At 36.9% G+C, this 19,142-nt stretch overlaps 1 protein-coding gene across 6 annotated transcripts in view; it reads left to right on the top strand.

Moving 5' to 3' along the window:
• ADGRB3 (adhesion G protein-coupled receptor B3) overlaps positions 1-19,142 on the top strand; it is a 465,784-nt gene that overhangs the window by 205,907 nt on the left and 240,735 nt on the right. For all 6 annotated transcript variants that reach the window (XM_009475647.2, XM_087776085.1, XM_087776087.1 and 3 more), the window contains 3 exons: positions 652-753; positions 1,302-1,408; positions 18,832-19,026. In XM_009475647.2, coding sequence (XP_009473922.1) covers positions 652-753; positions 1,302-1,408; positions 18,832-19,026 — 404 coding nt within the window. The remainder of the gene's footprint in view (positions 1-651; positions 754-1,301; positions 1,409-18,831; positions 19,027-19,142) is intronic.

Below are 19,142 nucleotides of genomic sequence, written 5' to 3'. Positions count from 1 at the left end.
ATGAAATTGTGAAAATATTTTTTCCCTTTAAAAGGTATTGCAATAACCAGTAAAAGACCACTTTGTTTTATCTTCACTCAGTCCCACGTTATTGACTATACTTGCTTAATTACCAAATTGTACTGAAACATGTTTCAAAGAAATAACCTGCTTTTTGGTCTTCAGAATATACAGCTCTCTTTTGATGCCTTCTAGCATATTTAATGTTTCAACTGTGGTTTCAGAACTGATTCTTTTACGTTCAGTTTAAGTTTTAGAAAAATCTTTAAAAATTTTAGTCTAAGATAAGCATCACAGCTTATAACATTGTAAGTATTATCATCTTCTGATAAATGCTTAATGTTATTGATCAAAATAGAGTGACAAGAAAAAATTCAAACCTATTACCATTGGAGATACAATGTGAAGAGTGTTTGTTTGCTGAAGAGAATAAAGGCACGGATTATATCAGTTAAATACCATCACAAAGAAAGATATTATACAAAAATTACAGGGTTTGCATTTTTGTACTTCATTCTTAAAATTAAACCAAATGATGTTAACATATACATCGCAGGAAAAATTAGAACAAGATTGAAGACTTACTTTTCTGATATAAAATATCTGTTTTACATTAATATTTCTATTTAAATTCTCATTTATAAATGGCAGCACCTTATGAGATATGTCCTGAAGACTATTTGATGTCAATGGTGTGGAAAAGGACCCCAGCTGGGGACATGGCATTCAATCGATGTCCTCTGAATGCCACAGGTAAAGTATTACTTTGAAATTATATGATGATAAAAAAGGGGATAAATCTTTTGCATTGTGTTCTAGACATAATCTTTACTAGACTCGTATGCATATGTATATGCATATATGTGAGTATATCTATATAACCCACATATTTACATATGCATATATATACATATAGTACATACATGTACATATAATCTGTCTCTTATAGCTTATCTATATGCATGCGTCTGTGGTGTATATGTGTATACACATACATATATGCATTATAGACAGAAAAAGCTGAGAAGAAATCAATTTGACAGGATCTATCGGGCAAAGTGATGAAAATGAGGCAAAACATAAAAATCTTTTTAATTAGGAAAACACTGCTAAAAAGCCACCAAGTGAACATTGAAATGTGTTTTGGAATCTTATACTACTCTCTATGTACTGATGATCATTGCATGAAATTGTTTCTGTGTGTGCTTTTAAAATAGCACGGGATGTAGTTTAAATAAGGTTCATTCTTTCCAATTGCTTTCACTTATATAAATATTTTCTGTCTTCTTTGTGACTTACAGGCACCACTAGCAGACGCTGCTCTCTCAGTGTTCATGGTGTGGCCTTCTGGGAACATCCAAGCTTTGCTAGATGCATATCAAATGAGTACAGACACTTGCAGCATTCAGTAGGTGCAAAGCCAGCTTTAGTACTTGCTCTGTTTATTCATTACTAATCATTGGTGTGAAAAAAACTTACTTATTTACTCTCAAGTCAGATTTCTGATAAGAAATACCAGGAGGAAAATAGACCTAAGAAAGAATAATTTGTATAAATGTATATTATTCTGATCTTGTATATTGCTGGTGTTTGAGTGAAAGGAGCTTTGTCGTACTGTAGAAATGGAAAAATTAATCAGATTCCCTTTTTTCATGTGTGAATCCACTGTGTGAATTTTTTATAGGGGTCAGAGGTAAGACATATTTTGGTTTATTAGAAAATGAGATGTGAATAAATGAGATTTACTGGAAGAGTGACCTGCTGAGTGATTTTATAATACCTTGAATTCTTTAATTGCACACTAGGAAGTCAGAAATGATATTTCTTTTTGCTATCAAATTTAGAATTTCACCTTCAAATGTAAAAATGGGAAAGGATTATAGGGTAAAGCTATTGCAGTGTCTTGGAAAAAGTAAAGTAACTCTAGATGAAGAAATATTATGGGATTTTTTCAGTATGCTTAACAAAAAATTTCTTTGCAAAGCATATGCATTACATATTTATCTACTGTCTGAATACGTTTATATGCATAGATGCAATACATTGTATATATTGCATTATAAATATACTACCATGGTATATGCTAGGTATATTGATTACATTCTATTTCAATAGCTGAAGCATTCAGCCAGGCTAATACTACTGTGGGAAGAGCTCCTTTGAAGATTCTCATGGACAATGGTTTTTGCCTGCATGATATATTTTACTGACATTCTTATTACTCTGCCTCCTTTTCCAAAGGCCACTACTCCATTAATCATTCAGCAAAGGGGCACTAATACGGCCATGTGCTCCATAACTTCCCAACCTCTCAACCAAGCGCAACACTTCTGTAGCATGTTTAAAAATCTTTGGTGGCTTGAAAAGTAGTAGCCTGGCTGTCATTCCTTAAATCTGACTTGCCACTTAGAGGAGATTTTGATGAATTCCTTTGAGCTGCATTTCTGTTTCATTAGATTCCAACTTAATTGAGGCCTGGGATTCAGTTTCAGGGTAAGCCAAAGCATTATTTTTAAAATAACACAGAATAAAGTGTAAAAGCAATTTTCCCCACTACAGAGAAGCTTTCCTATTTTATATAGCTCTCTGCATGTTGTTCTGTCCCTTTAGTGTTCACGCTGGAAAAAACAGTAAGTTGGCTGTAACTATTTAGCATTTTATATTTTTGATATTTTATTCTTTTGCAACAGCTGCATATAGTATGTCTAAATTTACTTTATGGGCATGGACAGCAATACCTTTGTATTTCATTTGCTTAGAATCTGTATTTTGGTAAATAGTACAATAAAGGCAATGACTGTAGGTAATTATATACAGTTTTGAATACTATTAATGACATATTGCAGAACAAAAAATTCACATTTTGTGGTTGAAAACATTGAGATATTTCAAAGTAAAGCAAATTACTTCTCTTTTACTTGCTATTTTTGCATTTAAATACTATAATCTTCTGAAATATTTAAAGGATTTTGAAATATATTAAAGGATTTATTCATCTTGACCTGCCTGAGCAGAAGACCATCCCTTTAGAGTTTTGTTCCTCTGCTCTTACCATTTTACATTTCCTATTAACATTTATTCATAGCATTGATCCTCATGCCACTGAATCTGTAGTGATATTCAGCCTTTTCTTTTATGTCATTGCTAGAAGTCATTCATAAACAACTCAAACAGTGGGAAATGCTCTTTCATGTTATTCAGTAGTTTGACTTACCTGGCTGACTTTTGGTGAGGCACTGATATTTTTTGAAGAGCTGCAAGTCTGCCTGACAGGAAGGGGTCATTGTTGGACAAAAGAAGGCATTTCTAACCCAGATCAGATTTATCCATTCTTCTGTATTTCCTTTTTCAAAATATTAAATACGATTAGACCACACTGTGAAATAATCTTTTGCTAAAGAACATTTAAAAATAGCTAAAGCTTCTTTAAAATTACACAAACATCTAAACATCATCTTATTGCTGCACAAAATTTCAGTCTAGTTTATATGCATACAAATTAAAGGAGAAAGGTAGATTTCTTTTACACCTGCGAGCTGTTCACAAAGAAAATCAGCTTGTCTTACATCTTACTGCTTCTTGGAGTGAACAAGACAGCATATTTAAAGAATCATAGAAAATAGAGGAAAAGACCTATAAGGTCATCGCCCTGCAAATGTAGGCTTGTCCCCCCACGATACGTATGTCAGCTCTATAAATCCCTGAAAACAGGGCTTTATAAAGAAGCTGCTGACAGACGGTGTTGCTATAATAAGTATGTGCGCTTATGAAGGCATTTATGAGATGCCTCAGTGTGCTTAACTTAACAATAATGTTATTTTCCCAACTTAGACCAGGAGTATTGGGGCCTGTCACTCAGTCCTGTGAATGTTCCTGGAAAATCTGAGTCTGAGCTGGATCCCTTTCATTTCTTACATGAAATACAAAAAACAAAAGTAGGTGTATAGTCTTAAAAAATGGTATTTCTGAAGTTGATTTAAAGCAGTTGATATACATAATATACATCCAATAATTAATACATTAAAGCATGCCCGCCTGGAGGAATACAGACAGGTCCCTGTCTCTTTGCCCTCCAAACAAGCCACATATGATCCATAGCCAGCTCAGAAGTCATGTAGTTGAATTCACATGGTGCTGTGCCCAAGCAAATGCTCTCTAAAGAAAAGGTTTCATATGCTGGGAGCCAGAGAGTACTGCCTTGGCCTTGCTAACCTAGCTACAGAGATTCTGGGCTGGAAGCTTACAGTTATACTAGTAAATAAACTAAACAAGGTGAGTGCCCAGGCTTAAACATTGTCCTTGCAGAATTTACACTGTTTAACTGTTTATCTGTTAGCATACTCCCCGACATGATTTAAGACCATACCAGTTAACATTCTCCCAAACAATGCCTAGCATCCTTTAGAGGACAGCCTGTCAGAGAGACCATTCCCAACAGGCAATAAAACCATCATTTTCTGGGACAGAGGAGGGAAAGAGAGATTAGCTTGAGGGTTACAAGCTGCCTGTGCTCGTTGGCCTCAGGGCTAGACAATATTCCCATGGCTATTTTATTTACCTGTATTTACTGTTTATATAGTAAAAAACACCTTACATTTGGGCAGCTTGGACTGTGAGTAGAGAAGTTCAGGCCTGCATGTGTCCATCAGTGAGGCCACACCTGGAGTACTGTGTCCTGTTCTGGGCTCCCCAGTACAAGAAGGGTATGGTGTTACTGGAGAAAGTCCAACAAAGAGCCACTAAGATGTTTAAGGGACTGGAGCATCTCTACTACAAGGAAGGGCTGAGAGAGCTGGAGCTGTTGAGCCTAGAGAAGAGAAGGCTAAGGAGCAATCTTATCAATATATATACGTACCGGAAGGGAGGGTACAAGGAAGACAGAGCCAGGCTCTTTTCAGTGGTGCCCAGTAACAGGAAAAGAGGCAATGGGCACAAACTGAAACAGGAGTTCCTGTCTGAACATCACGAAACACATTTGCGCTGTGAGGGTGACTGAGCACTGGCACAGGTTGCCCAGGGAGGTTGTGGAGTCTCCATCCCTGGAGACATTCAAAAGCCATCTGGACATGGTCCTGGGCAACCTGTTCTAGGTGACTCTGTCTGAGCTGGGGGGTTGGACCAGATGACTTCCAGATGTCCCTTCCAACCTCCACCATTCTATGATTCTGTGATTCTGTGACTCCCATGACTCCAGAAAATTGGAAATTCACACAAGGCAGAAATCCTGAAAAGTTAATTCATAGACTTCCACTCTAATATCAGTATGATTTTTACTTTCATCCTAAAGATAACCTTTTCCTGCAAACATTACCACAGGTTTTCAGCAGATGTCCATATTAAGCCACATTCTATGCTATATATAGTGTAGAATTTTACCACATAACCAGAGGTGATTGACCTCTGAAGACTGTTTCCTTACTATATGTAGCTACAGTAGGTTCACTGCCTCATGCACAAAGCCTCTTGTATTTTCACAGTTTTCTTTATTACTCACCTGGAAGTGACATAGGACAAATTTCAACCCTTAATAAGCAGTATTAAAGTACCAGAAACCCAGCTAGTGCTGCATTTTCTTCAGCTTGACTCAAGACCTATAGAGACCAATATGGTGCCTATGTAAATCATGCTAAAATAGCACTATCTTTTAATCTCAAAATCCATTTGGAAGTCTATTTGCAAAGTCAGTAAAGTTAAAAACACACTCGTAATGCTAAAGATGATAGACTTTGCTCATAACCCCCAGACCATGAATAATTTAGGGTTTTTTCCAGTCACTTACAGAAAGTACCAGGCAGAATTACTGCCTTTACTCAGGATAGGCATGTACTGGCACTTCAGCTGCAGCGTACTGGCACTTCAGCTGCAGGGTACTGGCACCTCAGAAGAAAGCAGGATTTTCCATTCGTTAAATGGAATTGTCTATATATGTGGGCCACTTTTTGATATATATATCCATATTGTACTTAATATTCTATTGCAACAGTTTCAGAGTAATTCACAATCTTTAATATATCTCCTCAACATATGCTTGAGATCAGGCTCTGCTACATCTCCATTTTTTGTTGATGGGGAACTGAGTGAGACCAATTAAGCAGGAAATTTATCACTGGTCTTCTGAATAAGTACCTAGCCACTGCTCCTTCTTAATGTTCATACCTCTCCATATGAGAGCACAGAAAATCCCTGTCATGGTAAAAATAACTACAGGGCCTCTGAAGAGACTGTACACTGGAACATGATGAAACAGTGAAGGGGAATGGTTTGCCTTGTGGAGTGGAGACTGGCAGTCAACTTACATCTTTTGAGGGCACACTGCCCTACACGATTCATGTGTAGGAGCTTGAGTAAAAGCAGTTAAGAGGATGATGCACTTCAGCTATGCCACAAACATGCAGCCTGTACTTTCATTAGTTTACTTTACCTTGTGCACTATGGAATACAGGTCCCTTTTAAAACTAGGGATGATAATTAGACCTCTTTGAATAACAGAACCAATTAGTCATGAATAATTTATCCAACATTTGGTACAAATCAGTCATCAAATGAATTCAACAAATACTGTTTGACCAGCTTATACAGCTGGTTGACTAATATGAAAAATTATTCACTGAACAAATTAAGGGACAAAAATGCCAAAATCCATGAAATAAATCCTTGGGAAATTATTTGGTTAGCTCTAATAATAATACTTAAAGAACCTAATTAGGATTATTCCTACTAAAACACTGTAAGTGGAAAATGCAAAATGATAAATAGGTATGCTTTGTTTTCTGGAATCATGACCTAGAGGATCAAGCAATAAGCTGATGAACAGAAAACGAAACATCACAGATTATGTATCAGTTTTTGTTTTGGATTTCTTGTATTGCCCTAGTGTGTTTGCAGTACCTGCAGCTTTGCATTAAGAAAATGCTCTTAGTTAAGCATGGTATTTCAGGACTCTTACCAGTCATCTTTGCAGCTAAGAAGGAATATTTTGCCCAATGATGCACAATTTGTTAAGTGTTCTTGAGAAGAGGGGGCTACAGCAAAGAAAGTCTTCCAAGTATCTGTTTTATTGTGGATGGAGAAAAGTAAAGTCATAAGCTTGAATGAGACCTAGTGGCAGTGGATATCCTTTCTTCAGTTCCTTCTGGGTAGTTCGTGGTCACATACTGATCACCAGATTTCAGTTAATAAGGAGAAATTTCCCTGCTTTCTCTAATTTCAGATTATATTATCAGAATTAGGAGTTCTGGAGTTTTTTTACCCTCTGTGGGATAGACATGGTTTGGGTTTTCGGACCATTTTACCAAATCGATCGCTGCTATAGCAGAAGTTACGGACCTTGTTAAAGCCTCTTCTCTCTTTCTACCTTTGGCAAATAGTTTCATTTTCTGAAAACTGAACTCCTTTGGTCTAACTAGCATATTTTAATCTCTTTAAAGAGTATCTGTTGGTAGCTTAATGGACTGTTATATATAGAAAGGCAGATTAGATGATGATCTAATGACCCAAACTTAGACTGTATAATATTATGAAGTATTCTCCTCATTGCTTGTTATCTTCTTTTGATCTGGAAGCAGAAAATGGTCTGCCTAATTATTTTACCTAAAATTGAGCTAGTACTTGGTTAATTTGGACTAGTATTTTCCGAGATATATTTTCATAAAAGAAAGATATCTCCAAATTATTCTAAAGTATTATTCTGCATACTTGAAAATTTCTAAGTAGATCAGACATTACACAACTCCGCTGACTGAATATACTGTCAAGTTAGGTTTAGCATCACCATGAGAGATTGCAAACTGAATTTTGTGGCACAAAAAAATTAAAACAAAACACATACTGCATGTATGTATTTTGGCTGCCACAATCTAGCCAACTGGGCTGTGTAACTGATACTTTGAGACAGACCAAACTTCAAATTTAGTCTTTCGCATTTATTTCATTTCTAGGATTTCAAGTGTATGTTAGTAAGCTATGAATTGTTCTTGCTGCAACAATTGCTTAGTATATAAGGCAATATCTAATTTCTGTTTTGGTCTTTATTGCTTTCTAGACGTTAAGTCTAGAAATGGACCGTGATGATTAATTAGCATGACTTCCTGCATGACCTCTTCTTGAACTAACATCTCTCTCATAGGAAGACATCTAGTCTTCACTGTAAAAAGTAATGCAATGGAGAATGCATTCTCCAAGGCTTTTTTTTTTCAATTTTCAATTCTCATGTTCTTGTAAGTTTCAGCTAGCACACCTCAGGTGGGTTGGGTCTGCTGAGAAATTTCATGCTCTGCTTTGATGCTTTATTTTTTTTTTACTTCATTTATTTGGATAAACAGGGCAAAATCTTTCCTCAGAAAAAGAAATTCAACTATTTTTACTGTGATTGGATGTGAGTGACTGCAGGACCAAGAATAGAGTCAATGATTAGGAGCCCACAGGCCTACCTGATGGTATCCGAGAAAAAAAAGAGTCACTGAAATGCCACAAATAAGAGTTAATTTCTTTTTCATACTCTCTTGAAGCCTATCGAATTTGGTACACTACAAGCAAGAAGACTAAAAAGCAAGACCCCAGCATTAGGAATATCCTACATCATCCTTTATATGAACAACTGCTTCTGAGAAGCATAGCTAAAGACTTCTTCATCTATTCTTAATCCATTCTATGGATGATAGCCACCTAAATTAGAAAAAAATCAAGCCAAAACAAAGAAACCACTCACCCTCTCCCCCAACCCCCAAAAAACCCAAAACCAAACCCCAAGAAACAGAAGACTTGAATTGAAGCTAATGCAGAAAATTAAAATGAGATTAAAATAGTTTGGTATGGAAGAGCAATGAGTTTTCATAGCTTATGAGATCTTTATGAAATGAATATCTGAAGCCTGTATGACCATTTTTAATGAAAACCATTAATGAATAAGGTCTTACCACAGAGTATTAGAAACTGATTTTGTGTAAATTGAGAAAATATTTGAATATACAGGGCTATTTCTATTTTCTACTCTGTTATGCATGCATTCTAACTGATAGGATTTATTCAATCAGAAAAAAAGATAATTTTGTGAGGGATCTGCTTAAAAAATATTGGTAATATATCACTGACTCACCACACACTGGAATAGCTCTTTCGCTTAAAGTAAGACTTACTCTAAATGGCTTTTGGGCACTAGTTTGGAAGAGACTTGTACTACACTCATAAATAATGAGGAAGACTAAAGCCTGTCAAGACACTTTGTTTCTGAAGGTCATCTCCAATATTATCAGAAAATGTCTACTAATACAGCCCATTTTCTGAACCTATGTAGCACAGTTTTCAAACCTGGATGATGAAATTCTACATTTAGTTGCTTCAATAAAAATAAGGTACTAATTTGTGCCAATTTGAGTGATATAACACCTAAATCAAACATGCATTTGTGCAAACTGGGCTGCTTTTCTATCAGAAAGAGGAAGTTGGAACACCAAAAACCTCTTAACTCTTAAGTGTTAGGAAGGAAAAATCTGCATATGAAATATCACACTGGTGTCAAGATATTAGCACTTATGAAGGAGTATGGGAACTTATGCAGGTGAATCTTTGCATATCAAACTGATAATATAGCCATAAAAATGCATTTCTGCTGCTTCTAGTTCATACTATAATTTTGTTTCTCCTTTTTCCACAGCAGTGTTATTCACAATTTTGCAAGTGCTTGGCTAAAATATAATTTGATAAAAAGAACTCTGAGGTGAATAATGATTTGCTCAGCTGCAGCTCATTAGAGATGATTTTGTTTTTCCAAATTATATTACAAGGGCAGCATATCAGCCTGTCCATGTACTCCTCACTGAAATGACTGCTGTACTCTGGGGAATGAAAGGTTTCCTCCTAAAAAATTTACTGCTCCTTTTTTGCTAGTTTAGTGCTTCATTTCTTTTTATATAGCTGCAGAGCAAAACAGCCAGGCTTATTTGTGTAGATTTGAATGTACAGGCCTCAATAACAACATTTTTGTTCTGCCTCAGTCTATCCTTATATTGGTATACACCAGCTCTTCATCTTCACCTTCGCAGTCTTTGATAGGCAGGGGACTTATATCAGTAAATGATCTGCTTTCCGTGCCTTGCCTCCCTTGCAAGCCAAGAATCTGCAGGAGTCAGCTCTGTTTTGTCACCTACGTATCTTGACAGGAGGATGGCAAACTGTTTTCTCTCAGAAAGCAACTGGTGAAGAGATTGTGGCAGGCAACAGTTTTCCCCTGCCTCACTAACATTTTCCCATTCTGCATGGGAGAAGATTAAAACTTCAGAAAAAAGCTAATGACTTCAGTATTGCTGTTTGCTTGATGGTGAGGCCACTCATTTCATTGTCAGAAAGCTCTACTTGCTCTGCCCTGCCCTGCCAAACTCATTGCATGGACTGAAATGTTGAGGTTTTGAATGCTTTTAACACCATGTTATAAAGTTAGTATGGCTTTCTCAGTCTCCTAGCAGAACTGCTTCACTCTCTGTAAATAAATATGCACTTTGCCAAAGAGAGGAAATAACCCAATACTTCAGCCACTCATATAAAATATGTAGGCTAGAAACCAACTGCTCCATCCCAAGTGAATGGCTGCTTTTTTCATAACTAACTGTATTACAATAGGCACCAGAAATGAGCAGCTTAGGATCAGGAGAGTGAAATGTGGTACCTTCTCCATTCATGAAATTATAGTGCTTGATCTCACCAACATACACATGCACCCCTGTCTTACAGATGCTATACAGTGGGAGGAAACATTTACCTGCTATTCTGCATAAGCACATCAGAACTCAATTCAAATGGATAAGTTGCTTTTCTTCCTTTCTGCTTTTTAATAGCCAACCAATCCCACTTGTTAAATTAAAAGAAAGGTCCCCACTATCATCCCAGCATCTGTAATCATCTTTCCATGTCTGGTTTACCAAAGAGTAATCTGTGTGTTAAATGAAATGTGCTCCTGTGGTTTCTGCTGCTGCTGTGTCTGCTGCAGCAGTGAGCAGCTGAGTGTTCCCTGATCACATTGATATTCCAAGCCAACCAACACTGCAGCCAACAGGCGAACTCCACTAGGGTATGGCCAGAGGGAAAACAAGAGATGAAGGCCATTTAGGAACTCAGTACAGCAAGAATTAACCTAATTTTCCCTTGAAGTCTACCAGAACTGCAGGAACCTTCACTCCAACACAGCTGCAGAATGACTGCAGAAATTTGGCTAAGCAGCTAGTGGCAAAGAAGTGGTCACCTTACACTTACAGTCATTCCCCTGCTTTTTTGTCCACTACTTCATTTGCTGCATTCCCCCACCATGTTTAATCTCAGATTTGTTAAGCATGTGAGGCACAAAGGATTTTTCTCTTGCTTATTACTTCATGCAGTACTCGCATGAAGAAATTAGGGTTCCCCAATAATGCTAATTTCCATGAAGAAACCATTCAGGTTTGTTCTACAAACAGAAGTGAGTGTCATTGGAATGACTATATAGAAACATAAAATCAAATAAATATAGAAATTGGTTAAAATCAAATAAACATAAAAATTGAAGCCGTTAATAAGAGCTTTATGTTTTAGGGACACATACATACTTAACAAGATGACCATGTACTATAAAAAAGAAAGACAACTCATTTGTATTATGTCCCTTTGTGACCCCCAGCCTCAGCCATTCAGTCAGTATGGAGAGCCAGGAGACTTTACCTCAAGCAATGTTACATCTGTCTTAGAATGAAAACAACTCTCTCAGAGTCGTCATTCTCTTCCTCTCAACTTTTGCTCTTGTCATGTTGCATTATACATAGATAACACAAATCTTGAAGACGTGCCCTCTGGTTAAAAAAGGAAACAACAATAACAACAGCAAGATCTCTCACACAGCATGCCAATGTGAGCAGGATTTAATCACAGATACTTGGAGCATTTAATAGCAGTACTTAATAAAATAATAATAGAAATACTGGTCAACAAGCACAGTGATAAGTATAAGAAGAAAAAAAAAACAACCCCAAAAGAAGTGATCTGTTTAATGATTATTCATTTCTCATCCCTAGAGCCATTTGTTACTCTACTGAAGAGCAGTCTTATCTATTCAAAATATCTGTTAAGATATTTTGTTGAATCCATGCAGAAATCAAAATACTGAAACTTTATAATGACTTTCTCTGTCACCTATGTCATAGCTTAACCCAGCAGGCAGCTAAACACCACACAGCTGTTCGCTCACTCCCCCGTAGTGGGATGGGGGAGAGAATCGGAAAAAAGGTAAAACTCCTGGGTTGAGATAAAGGCAATTTAATAGGACAGAAAAGGAAGGGATAATAACAATAACAATAACAATAATAATAATAGAATATACAAAACAAGTGATGCACAATGTGATTGCTCACCACCTGCTGACTGATGCCCAGCCAGTTCCCAAGCAGCAGTCCTGCCCCACCCCAGCCAACCTCCCCATTTTTTTGTTCAGCATGACATTGTATGGTATGGAATATCCCTTTGGTCAGTTTAGGTCAGCTGTCCTGGCTGTGTTCCCTCCCAGGTTCTTGTGCACCTCCAACCTTCTCACTGGCAGGGCAGTGTGAGAAGCTGAAAAGTCCTTGACTAGTGTAAGCACTGCTCAGCAACAACTAAAACATCAGTGTGTTACCAACATTATTCTCATCCTAAATCCAAAACACAGTACTATACCAGCTACTAGGAAGAAAATTATGCCAGCTGAAACCAGGACAATGTCTTTGGTGGTCATATCTCAAGGACTAGAATAAGTGGCAATATTGATGATGATGATAAAAAAAAAAAGAATTATGGGTTAAAGTGGCAAAAAAAATCTCTTGAGCAAAATAATAGGAATCTTCTTGTGAAAGAGGGTAGAGAAAGAGGGTAGAGAAAGAACCAAGCATCCCTCTGAGCTGTTCACATTCTTCTCCTAAACACATGTTAGACTTCCACAGATACTAGAGTATTTTTTTCAAAGATTCTCCAATACACCTCATCACATATAGAAGAGCACATAGGATTTCTCTCGTGTCTGTGCAGAGATTCAGTTTGCCTGAGATGAATGTCTAGAACAGCACAGGATTCTGTGTGATTAAGCTGGCTCCTTTTCTCTGAAAACAAATCACTGTTTTGAAGAGTATTTTGCCTGGGAAAATTTAGAAGTGTATGACAGTGGGATGACTATTTGTGTCTAGTGAAACAATCCTCATTTTTCTTTTCATCAATGTAAATTTAAAATAAGTTCCTTAAAGCACAGGGTTTCAGTGATTTCAGCTGAGTGCACAGAGGCAGATTGAGGCACAGTATCTGCAGAAACTTGTTGCAGCAGATTGCACACCATGACAGTGGATAAATGCAGGAAGCTTCAGGGCACTCCTTAAACTTTGATGTTTCTATTTGGGGTAAATTATAGCAGGCTTTTGTTTGGGTTTCAGAATATTTGTAGGGACCTGTTACAGAATTGTAGAACTGAAAGGAAATTCATGAGATCATCCAGCCCAAACTTCTGTCCCGTCAGAATCCGCTACACTTGTATTATTCCAGCATTTCATTTTTCTTGACTGTTATTAAGGCCTCCAGTATGGAAGACTGCATAGTCTCTTCAGGTAAACTATGGTGCATCATTTCCTTTACAGTTGGAAAGTTTTCCATAATATATATCCTTAATCTTCCTTGACACAATGTATACCAATTACTTTTTCCCTTTTCTATTATAAACAAAGGGAATATATGATTTCCCTCCTCTCTGCAGAAACTGTTTATTTATTAGTATGTTATCATGATCTAGATTGAGACTACTAACTAATTTCGTTCATGACAAAGTGGAAAATTATTGTGTATTGCTTTAGCAATCTCCTTCATAAAATGTTGAAAGTATAGAAAAGGAAAAAGACTATTGTATGACATCAGGTTATAAATATTCAGATGCATACCTGAAGATGCATAGCTGGATCTTTAGACCCTACTCTGTTTCTTTTAAAAGATGGATGAAATAATATTCTTGAACACTAAAACAGTCTGAAAATAAACAAATAAAATGTAAATAATTAACTATATCAAGGGAAAGTAAATGAAACTTCTAGATTCTGTGCTAAAATAATTCAAGAACTGTCTGCCAATAATCAGGAAAAACACCCTGTAATGAAGTTTTTTTCAAATCTGAAAGGAAGAGCTTTCTCACAATGACATCACATTATAGTTTAAGCACCAGCATGCTGCAGGAGTTCAGTTCAGTGCAGGATTATACCTACGGGAATATTTCAGCTGCCAAAAATATACTTGCTGCCTTTTTAATTTACGTGCCTAACTTTAAGCACACAGACTTCAGCATTTTGGTTCCAACCTTTGTGGACCTCAATGCTGGTAACTATAAAAGTAAGTTTAATGCAAAATCATTAATTAATATTTATTGAGGGGATACTGTCAATTCCAGCCTCAAGACTAGAAGCCACAGAGGTCAGGTAATGTGATTCAGAGCATCCAAGACAAGATTTCAGGTGCTCTGGGTTGTTCTCTAGAGGAACGAGCACTCTTAACAGCTTTTAGGTTTCTAATACAGTTGTGTAATTCAAGTGGGTATAGCAGGTGATGTGAATATTCCTTCCTGTTCTGCATCTTAAGAGCATTATGAAAAATAGTTTACAAAATATTACTGTTGGATTGCAGAGGTGCAAAGCAAAGTGATTTGGAGATTACGAGCAATTTCAGGATATATTTTTATTTCAGACTATCTTTCCTCACTTCTGTCTAAGGCTTCCTAATTTAGGTTCTTATAGTCCCCACTACCATAAAATTTATTAATGACATCATTAGTAATACCTAGCCATGAATCCAACATCATCTTGAAAAATAATGAAAAAAGGATGATGGTGTAGTACTCTTCAAATTAATCATTCTTTTCAATCTTTTATAGGTTTCCTGAGGGTTCATTGTTTTCTGTTCATTTAAACCATGTCTAGCTATTAAGTTTGCAGTAATTACTATGCAGTAATAAATTTGTACTCCAGTTCCGGAGGCCTAGAAGCTCTGATTTCGTAAAGAAGCATTTTTATTATATTGTACGTTCTGATAAATCAAGGGACAAAAACAGTTGGACCCTGAGTCAAAGTCCAGCTAAACATTTCAGTAATTTTTCAAGTATGCAGCCATATAGTGCAGGCAGCTAGAGGTTGGGCTGACAATTGAAGTATCACTTTAACAGCTGCTTCATTTCACTATCTCTCGGCTCATAAACTTTATTTTTAATAAGCCTGCCTGTAAGACCACTAAAAAATGACCTTCACAGAGAACTACAAGGACCTACTGTGGTGACCAAAATAGCTTTCTTGGACAGTGCATAATGTGACGGTGACCATACATAGAAAATAAGCAGTATGGTGAGAAAGACATTATACTAACTACTGATGAGAATATTCTGTATTTTCACACCAAAAAATTCTTGTGGTAGCTGTGCAAGTAATCCACTACCTTCAACTCGTACTAATCTGGACATCTTCATTGGTCTTAATAGTGTTGCACCAGTTTACATCAACTGAGTGAATGGTGTGTGATTTCAAAGTTGTGTTTAGGAGCTGTAGGCTGTCTTACAAGAAGAAAATACATTATATAATAAACTGATAATAAAGAGGCTGCTAATTCATACCCTGCCCTGCATGTTGCTTGCCAGTCTGTAGTCAAACCTATCTGCTAATTAACTCTAATTTTCACCCATTTCCTTACCTAAAAAAATTGCAGCCTTCTGTTTTGTTATGCTGCTAGTATGGTTAGGGTATACTGCTAGTCTAAGTCAAGGCAGCATGGGCCTGCTGGGGTAGCTAAGGATCAGAGAAAGGAACTTCTGGGTTGCAGCTTGAGAAGGTGAAGAAAAGGTGCTCACCAAGCTGTGTATGAGTGGTGTGACCCAAGGGAGGAAGGGTACTTGTGCTGGGAAGCTGAGCTTTCTGTGTATGCCATTTTTTAAAAAACAGTTCCAAATTGACCTGTAATTTTAAGAGCCAATAATTCTGAGGTACTGTAAACCACCTGCACCACAACCCTGGCTACTTCTGAAGTAGGTGTAATAATTTAGTCCTGTGGCATTGTGGGCACTTGCTAGACCTTTTTTATTCTTGTGTCCAAAAACAATCAAAATGTCTTGCTGAAAGCACTGAAGGGTATACTACAGCTCCCACTTCTGCTGCTAGAGATCTGTAAAATTTTTCACTGAAAACAGAGCTTTACTTGTTCAAAAGCCTAAAAAACAGTCAAAACTGTGATCATTTAAATTTATTATTTGTATTCCAAAAGCAGTTGAGACCAAGACTTATGTGTGCTATGAATGGTCCAAAACCAACAACAAATTTTGGCCCCTGCCATCTTTAAAATGTGAGTTTAAAGTCTAGCAGGAGCATGGAAAACAAATGGGAAGGTGAACGTACAGATGGAGCAAAAGGAAGCAAAATAATGCAATATAAAATAACATGCTAAATAGTTTGACAGCTTTCCTACCAATGTTTTATACAAGCATAAGAGCACAGTAGAGTTTTTGTGAGGACTGGTCACTTTTTGCTGTTGTTACTGGAATTAAAAGAACCTCTTGGTTCTTTCTTAAGTTGTGTGTAAGTTTGCCTTCAAGTTGTGTGATGCCTTTCCCATGGTACATCCTGAGGCACTTGTTAGATTTGGGAGTTCAGCTTTATGTACTGTCTTTTATGTTGTATGTCTTTTGGGCTTGAGTAAAGACACACCAAACATTGTTAATCATCAAAATCTGGAAATACGCTCTGGGGTCAATGAAAAGTTGGATGAGTTCCAGCAAAAGTTCTACTATTCTGTGTTACTGTGCTAGCTGATGCTCTTTTAATTTGCTACCCAGACACAACGTATGAGCAGATGAGGCAAATGGCAACATTTCACAGGAAAAATCACAAATCAAGTTCTTGTTTGCTTTTGCTTGTTCCCAAGAAAGTAGTTCATAATGTTATGTATACAATATCAGATCCCTGAATTTACTCAAATGAATTTTCTTCCATTCTCACACCTTTTTCTCTACTATTATTTTCCTACAAGATTGCTTTCAAAGCCTCCTTCTAAAATGGATAGAAACTGCACAAAAGGATTTCTGCAAGCAAGCTTCTTGCCTAATTACTTATTACAGTATTCTGAAGACTGAGGGAGCTTTTTCTGCTGAAATATTTGTTAAAAAACCCCAATTGACTGCCTCAGTTCTCCTCACTGAAATTTTTGTTGAAAATATTTGATTGTACCTCTGTACTCATGGTATAGAGTAAATTCATTCCCTGTCCATGCTGCAGCAGGCAGGTGTTCTCCCAGGTCTTGAGTATTTCTAGGGTTTGGGCAAGCTTGTTGCGGTCCATAACAATCCCCAGCTGCTATAAAGATGACTTAAGGCCATAGACATAACTTGAAGCAGCCACTTTGCCCAGCCCCAGCTGTGTTACGTATATCTAGTTTATCTGGTTGAGAATGTAACCAAAACATGATCCAACAGCATGAAAAAAACCATTTAGATCATGTATGTCAGAGGATGATTGCATTTTTTAAATTGCTTTCATGAAAGTTATTTTGAACCGTTTTAATCACTGTACTGTTTTCACTATATATTTTATCCTTTTATTTGTGTGTTTGTTTGTTTGTTTAATTAAAGTCCATACATCCACACAAAGTGGCTGGGGAGATCTGGAAGTGTCAAAAAGTATCTTTACACTCTTCCTTCCACTTCACCATCACATTATGTTACATTAGTCATCCTTCCCTCTATATGTCAGTAATAAGGCCAAGTTAAAAAGCAATTGAAGATACATTTAAAGAAATGGTGTCAGCATTTTCATTGCCAGTTACACAGAATTTTCTCTTCAGCCCTCCTGCTTAGAGTGAGGTGTGTCTCAGGTCATTTATCTTTTCCTTAATTTAGCGTTGATTTGGAAGAACTTGTGTTTGTATACATAAATTCATATGCATATTTAAAAATAGGTTGTTTAAACCATGCACTCATTTTCAGCCTTGGCTGGCCTTGTGACATCTTTATGATACACTATGAATCTTCCTGGGATGCTGAGTCAGCTTTAGGAATTAATCAGATCCACAAGTTCAGCTTCTTATGAGAACGATTCTTCTACCAGCATACGCATTTTGGATTACCTTCATCACTAGCCCTGTACAGATCTGCTGGGAGAGCTACCACTAAAGTATGCTCTCTTGGCTGATGCACAGGAGCAATTCATAATTTAATTTACACTTCTTGAAAAAACAAACAGGATTGTTTCAAGTTAGCACCTTTGCGTTGTTAGTACTACAGAAGAGAGCACCATAATCAGCTTCCACCTATACCGTCACTCTTGTATTAACTAGCCAAGCTGGGCTGGCAGAGATGAAGAGTATACTTTCCTATAGTAAACTAGATTATAACAAGGACTGCTTTAGGATTTACCCCTTTCAGAGCTCTTAATTGTTTAATAAGTGGCAACAGTGGTTGTAAAGCTTTCCTCTGAGGAAGACCAGTTCCTTGCTACATCATGGCAGTAGATTAAAGCTGCAGTTCAGCGCATGGAGTTCCTTTGAGAACATGGATGTTGAGAAATTATTGGTGTCCAAAGAGAAGTAAATGGGTGAAACGTGACAACTTCAGAATCTTTCAGTACAAAATCCGTAATTCTCTGATAAACATAATAATTCTGTCATCATAGTCTACTATTTTGTCTTCTCTTTAACAGAATGAACTTTGTTATAATGGCTTTAATATTTAATATTATAACAGCTTTAATATTTAATATTTTTGGCTGTGTTTAGAATTTATCATACCTTTTTCTCAGTAAAGTAGGTTCTGATATTCATTTTGTTCTTCTGGTACAGATTAAAGAGCACCTCGCCAAGGGACAGAGGATGTTGGCTGGTGATGGCATGTCCCAAGTAACCAAGACACTATTGGATTTAACTCAGAGGAAAAATTTTTATGCAGGGGACCTTCTGATTTCTGTGGAAATTCTCAGAAATGTTACAGACACATTTAAAAGAGCAAGTTATATCCCTGCATCTGATGGGGTGCAGGTAAGAGAAACATTGTAAGGGTAATGCTTCGATTGATGGAGTTTATGTCAGTATACTGCATGTCACCTATTTTACCCACTGAGGAGACTAAATCTTCTGAATTAGGCATAAACATT

This window comes from Nipponia nippon, unplaced genomic scaffold (assembly GCF_047370975.1).
Source record: "Nipponia nippon isolate SJK-2023a ecotype South Korea unplaced genomic scaffold, ASM4737097v1 scaffold_4, whole genome shotgun sequence".
NCBI classification, from domain to species: Eukaryota; Metazoa; Chordata; class Aves; order Pelecaniformes; family Threskiornithidae; genus Nipponia; species Nipponia nippon.
This window is presented reverse-complemented; position numbering and strand designations above follow the sequence as displayed.